At 53.4% G+C, this 6,647-nt stretch overlaps 1 protein-coding gene across 1 annotated transcript in view; it reads left to right on the top strand.

Moving 5' to 3' along the window:
* Positions 1-6,647, top strand: part of COG2 (component of oligomeric golgi complex 2) — a 30,030-nt gene that overhangs the window by 6,659 nt on the left and 16,724 nt on the right. The window contains exons 5-7 of the mRNA XM_023523786.1: positions 2,219-2,284; positions 4,296-4,376; positions 5,860-5,963. Of these exons, the coding sequence (XP_023379554.1) occupies positions 2,219-2,284; positions 4,296-4,376; positions 5,860-5,963 (251 nt within the window). The remainder of the gene's footprint in view (positions 1-2,218; positions 2,285-4,295; positions 4,377-5,859; positions 5,964-6,647) is intronic.

Below are 6,647 nucleotides of genomic sequence, written 5' to 3'. Positions count from 1 at the left end.
ATCTCAGAATATGCGTTCTACACTAGAACTTAGAGATAGGGAGCGGGCAGCCTGGGGAAGTGGCTGGAATGTATTGATTTCGTATCTTTTCCTGGCTCTTAAACTCCTAAACATGCCATATGATTTGTAGTGTCAATAAATGTGACCACTTCATCTATAGAAGCAAAATACGTAGAACAACTGTTCCACATAGAACGTGATTGATTTTCTAGGTGGGGTCTGGAGAGAAAGGTTGACTGCAATGTGTATTTCCTTCGAAGAGGTGTTTTCTCAGTTCTAGTTCCGTGGCAGAAAGGATGGGTGGAGAGCTTGCGATCGGGTTGCATTTCTACGTCTGTGTCTCATTCAACACACGTCGTAGAGTTTTTTCACCTGTGGGACAGTTCAGGAACTTGGGGCTTGCGTGAGGAGCGTTGACACTCTTTGAAGTCCAGTCAGTTGATCGAAAACGGTGTCATTAGTCTGCCAGACCAGACGAGGGCCTGGTAGGGCAGTCGTTCATTTAATAAACATTCATCGATTACCCGTGTGCCAGCCCGCGGTCTAGACATGACGGTGCAGTGGCAGGTAAGCTTGGGCTCTTGAGCATGGCGACAGGAAGCATGTGCATGCTGAAACTGCCCTGAGCACACCGTGGTCGCGTGTGGAACGGCCAGGCACGAGGCTGGGAAGGCGGATGGGGCCGGGTTGCAGGTTGTACTGGGCCTCGTTCCTACACCGAGGGCGTCGTGCCGTGCAGTGTTCATTTTGGACTTACGCTCAGGTTTAAAGCGGGAAATTATGTGGTCGTGTCTGTTGCGTTGGAGCTGACCGGTCACAGGAGGCGACTTCAGATGTTCTCTCGATAGTCCTTATGGCTATGTATTTGAGAGTTGCTAAGAGTAAATCTTAGAAGCTCTAATCAAAAAAAAAAAAATCTTCGTCGTGACGGATGCTAGACTTACTGCGGCGACCCTTTCACAGTACATACAAGCGGTGGGTCGTGTAGCACAGCCGAACTCAGGCAATGCCGGATGTCAGTTACATCTCCATGTTGTAAAAGTGATTTTCGTGATAAACAGCCCAGAAAGAAAAAGTCCGGAAGGCTGTGAGTCACAGCGGGGAACAAACAGTGGGAAAAACGTCAACGGCGCTTCACCTGCAGAGCGTCCGAGTGCGGGTGAGTTTTCACTCCCCGTTGGGCGGTTACTCTTTTGTTAGTTGGAAGTTTTGTGTTGGATGTTTGTTACTTTCAGAGTTAAGGGGAAAAGCTGTTTCTGTTTTGAGAAGAGCCTGTTTAACACGTGCAGCCGAAAGCATGGACTGCGTGCGGGTTTAGGCCGCGGGGGCCGCGCAGGCGTGGTGACAGGCGTGGCGACAGGCGCTTTGCCCCCAGTGGCCAGGCCTGCGAGGCTCGGAGCGGCATTTCTCCCGTTTGCCTTCTCCGTGTTACTTTTGTGTGTACAACGTGGCGCCACTGCGACAGCTTCTGCTTTTCCTTGATTCCCAGGACGACTTCGACGTCGACCGCTTCGTGTCCGACTGCAGGAAGCGCGTGCAGCTGGAAGAGCTGAGGGAGGACCTGGAGCTCTACTACCGGCTCCTCAAAACGGCCATGGTGGAGCTCATCAACCAGGACTACGCGGACTTCGTCAACCTCTCCACCAACCTGGTAACCCGCGCCGCGCCCCCGCGTCGCTTCCCCGCGTGCCGGGCGGTTGGGAGACTCGAAGGGATTGCCCGCCTCGCTCCCCGCTGGAAGCAGCGGGCGTCCTTGGCACACGTGTTCGCTCGTTCAGGACTGTTCTAGCTCGACTGCTTTTGAATCACTCACTAAGAAACAGTGCACAGCACAGGGTCGTAAGGGTGGTGGCTTCTGGCAGTCGCTAGGTGGGCTCTGTGACCTCTCGCCAATCCAGCCATTACGAGGACAAGCTCCGGGGGCGCCTGGGCTGATGTCCGGGCCCGTCCTGCTCTGTACAAGGCTGGGTTTTATGGAACTGTGAGAAGGGTTTATAACGAGCCGCTGGTGGTTGGTGACAGCCACCTAGAAATGCTTGTTTTCATGCTGGCAGACAAGTCTTGTTCGTGTCCAGCATTTCTGTGACAGTTAGTTGCCGGGCAGTGAGCGTGTGGTTGTGCGGATGAGTGACTGGCGTCCAGTCCCGCGTCGGCCGCCGCTGTCCTCACCATCAGTCCTGGTTGTCACCTGTCTGTGCCCACATGCTTTTGCCTTTAGGTCGGTGTGGACAAAGCCCTCAGCCAGCTCTCCGTGCCTTTGGGACAGCTGCGGGAAGAGGTCCTGGTAAGTCCCTCCGCGTGTCGCACAGGCCACCCTGAAGCTCGCGGTGCTCGGCTGCCTCCCCGGGGATCCCTGTCATCGGCCGTAACCGTGGCACTGCAGCCTGAATGTGTTCAGTTTGAAGACAGATCCTCTGAATAGACCACTTTAAAACGTCAAGAGAGGGGAAGGAGCTGTTTTAAAATTTAACTCGTTAATGCCACCTCCCCTGCGGTCTCCAGCTTACAACTGGCTCACGTCTTTTTTGTTTTTTTTTTTTTTTTTTTTTTTTTTTTTAAATTGATCGCCATTTTACAGGTATTTCTCCGACAGTGTTGACAGGTGGTCAGGCATCCAGTCTGGTCTCAAGGGGTTAAATAAGATAGTAAAGGATGATGTAATGTGACGGGGTACCCAAGGAGCGCTACATTTTGACGTTCCTCTGAGAAAGTCTTGGAGGTGGGACAGGACCCCGACCTCGAAGCCTTTGGATGAACAGGGAGGGGGGGTTTGGCGTCACTTCCAGCAGAAAACTGCTCCCCGCCCCCCGACCCCAGTCTGTGTCAGGCGCCCCGACTTCCAGGCACCCTAGGCTCTAACCCTGGTGCTGACACTGTCATTCCCTGGGTGTCACCTCCAGACCACGTGAGTGGCCCTGTGCCCCAAGCCCCCACGACAGTACCTGCACGTGGGTGGCTCTCGCTGCATCACTGGAGACGGAGTGGCGGATGGAGCTGGCAGTGCCCTGGGGGCCGGGCAGGACAGCAGTCATAAAAGGCTGAGTCTGGAGCTCTGCCTGGAACTGGCAAACACGTTTGAATGTTTCTGTCTTGTGTGGCTTTCGCAAAAGCTTCAACAACAAGCACGTTTGCTTGGGGTGGACGAGAAAGGTTCTTCATGGCCCCGCACCCCGGCCTTGCACCGGCCCCACACCGGCCCCGCATGCTCCCAGCCGTGCGTTTCCTGAGCCTCGGCCATCGTTGGCCTTCCAGTCGGCTCTCTGAGCCACCTCCCTGCGTGGTGTAGACCTACCTACTCTGCTGACTCTGTCCGGACCCTGGCCACGGCCCTTGCAGCCAGGCCCTGGTCCGCCTTGCCACCGCAGCGCCGTGCCCGCTCCCTTCGGCCGCAGCCGTGTTTGTGGCCAGCCCTCCCCTGCTGGCCCCGGCCCTTCCCTGTGTGCGAGCTTGGCTCGTGAAGCCGCTGCGAGACCCCGCGATCGCGGAGGGACACGGGCGCGTCTCTCGTTCACCGTCCGCGTGGCTGGCAGTCAGTAGGCAGTTCGGGGTCTGTCGAAGGCGTGGCCTCGCCTCTGCAGCACTTCTCTGATTTGTCCGGTTTGTTCTAGCTGTTTCCCTCGCCTTCAGTTTGGCCCTAATTCCTGGTGACACTAGACAGGTTTCTGCACCCGCGGCCCCTCCCTCCCTGCCATTTTGTCCCTCACTTCCTGAGTCCTGATGTTCCCCAGACAACGTTCTGCCATGACATGTCAGCACTTAAAGTTCCTAGTTCTGCAGAATGCACAGAAACGGGCCCAAGGCCGATCTGAGCACGGCCCTCGTAATCGGCCCCCCTTTTAATTCCTGAAGCCCGCTGTCCCTGGGGGCGCGCCTCCCCGCCTCGCTCTGCCCACTCAGTCCTGTCGTCCTGCCTTTGTCTTCCCATGATTCCCCTCCTCCCTCGACAGCCGACGCAAGTGTGGGAGTTGAACTCAAGCCCCCTGCCCTCTGCCCACCCCTCTGCCCTGGGACCCAGACGCCCTGTCTCTGTCCTGGGCCCTCTGACATTCGCTGTGTCTATAGTAGGATTCATTTGGCCACCAATCCCATTGACTGTGGCTTTCTCTGTCATTTTGCCTGAAATCAACAGAATTGTGTCTGATACTTCGTGTTTTTGTCAGTATCTGCATAGTACTGGCCTGTAGACACTGGAATTGAGTTAAATATGCAAATTTAATTCCGTTGCACGGAATCGAGTTAAATGTGTAAATGTCACAGTGCTGTTTCTAGAACACGTTTTCTTCATTCCTTCCCAGAGTCTCAGGGCGTCCGTCAGTGAGGGGATCCGGGCAGTAGACGAGCGGATATCTAAACAGGAGGACATCAGAGAAAAGAAGGTAAACGTGGCCCGTGCCAGCCCCGGGGGTTAGGCACGTCCGTGCGCGTGGTCTGGGTACTCTTGGCCCTCTGCGGGGGGGGGGACGTGGGTGTCTCATCTCCGAGGACCGGTAGCCGAGCGGGGCAGGGGGGCGCCGGGCCAGCGCCGGCCAGCGTCTCCTCACTCCTGGTCGGATCCGAGTTGTCGATCAGAGGGGCGGGGCAGGGTAATTTTTTTAAAAAGACAAAGGAAATCGTATATCATCCTTGTGCTTCAATTTTTTCATGGTAGCACTGTTTTTAAAGGAAACCGTGGATTTCTCACGCCGAAGGTCAGCTGAAAGCCCTCTCTCCCCGTGTCTGCTCGTGCTTTCCAGGACCGCGAAACTGTTTTCCCCAAAAGCTCATCTGCATGTGTATTTATGCATTATGATGCCATGTCATCTATTTGAAGTCAGACGGAATTTTAGAGATACCCCAGTGGACAGAAAATTAAACTCCCTCCTTTTTTTCCGGAATAAGAAATAGTAATAACTGACACTGGGAAGCACTTGGCGGTTTAATAGGCGTGGACGGGTTCAGCAGCCCCGTAAAGCGGCTGTCCCTGTTTGAGAGAGCGGCGAGCAGGTGGCTTTCTCGAGCTCCGCTCAGCGTCCTGCGGCCTTGCCGCTTTAGAGGAGCGGCGTGTCCACCCTTCACGCGCCGCCTTCACTCTCCGTGGTCCTGTGTTTCCATTTCATTTCCGATTCCGTGTCTAATCGTCAGGACGTGAGGGCAGAGCTGGAGTTAGGATTCAGCACTTCGGACTCTGCCTGGTGCTCTATCCAGTGTTTTCCCAATGTATTTATTAGCATGTTTTTCAAAATGTCCGGAGAGAGATGCCTGTTTTAGAGACCTTCTGTTTAATTCTTTGGAGCTTCTCTCAGCTTTTGTCTAAAGATTTCGAGAATGGAGTGCATCTCTGGAAAGGACCGTGAGCTTCATGGAGCAGGGAATGTTGGTGGTTTCATTCGCTCGGGTCCCACTGTCTGGCAGAACGGCCCGCTCGCAGTGGGTGCTCAGTAACTGTTTTGCGAATGACCTTGTCTCTTTTCGTTCTTTTACAGACGAGTGTTTTTATAACGTCCCTCAACCTCTTTGATGCTATGTGTAGTGTAATAATGTCTTTGATGAGTCGACACATTAAGACGTGAGAAAGAGTTAAGAGTGAATAGATGTAAGATGGGAACAGGAAGAAGGGATAAGAGCACGGGATATGAGAAAACAAAACTCAGTTCTTTTTTGAACTATAAACTTGCAATAGACATTGGAACATGCTTGTTCAAGAAAGCCAAAATTAAGATCCGTGTTTCGAGGATTCGGTGTTGTGTCGATACTCAAAATGTGGGATGCTCCGGACATTCTGAGCCGACTTTGGCTCTGTATTTTCCTCCATTTAGCATGGAGAAGTAAAATAATTCATATTAAAAACCACGATGACTTTCTTGCTTGTAATTTTTCTAGATGTGCGTGTTGAGGCTTATACAAGTTATTCGATCAGTTGAGAAGATTGAGAAGATCTTAAATTCTCAAAGTTCTAAAGAAACATCTGCACTAGAAGTCCACAGGTAAGTATTTTTTTACTAAATAGCACATAAATTAATACTCCACACCTAGGCTAAATAATTTTTTTCAGTTAGAACTCATTTCTGAGAAAGAAAGTCCGCGTCCGTGGCTTTGTGGTTTTGAATGGAGCTCAGGACGTGGTGCGGTCAGTAACGTGCCGTCGTCACCAGCCTGTGTCCGTGGCCCCGCTGCCAGCACGTCACCTCCTGGGTGCCAGAGGCAGTGCTGCTCATCTTCCTGTGGTGCCCGGGGCGGCGGGTCCTCGGTGGCCTTCACGCTGGGGCGAGCGCTCGCCTTCTCTGGGTTTTTTGGACGCGCCCCACGTGTCGCCAGCCATGTGCTCGCACTGGCTCTGCACCTGGAGGAAGTAGTTTAGGACACATTTGGTTGAAATTTATCAACGGGACAGAAGCAGCTTGTAAAATAAGAAAAAGACGACCATTTCCTTAGTCATTCTGTGACTTTTTATCCTCTCTCTAGCCCGAATTCTAAATCGGCCAGGAGGATGAGTGACTCGTAGTGACGGCAGTGGGGGTGGCAGTGGGGGTGGCAGTGGGGGTGGCAGCGGTCCGGGTCGCCGAGTTTAAAGATGGCTGCTCTGAGATGCTTCGTGCCCTGCTGCTCCAGAGCCCGTTTCACTTTACTGAGGAGACAGCAGCGTGTGGGGTTTGAGGTGTCGCAGGTGT

Source organism: Pteropus vampyrus, unplaced genomic scaffold (genome assembly GCF_000151845.1).
Source record: "Pteropus vampyrus isolate Shadow unplaced genomic scaffold, Pvam_2.0 Scaffold412, whole genome shotgun sequence".
Taxonomy (NCBI): domain Eukaryota; kingdom Metazoa; phylum Chordata; class Mammalia; order Chiroptera; family Pteropodidae; genus Pteropus; species Pteropus vampyrus.
This window is presented reverse-complemented; position numbering and strand designations above follow the sequence as displayed.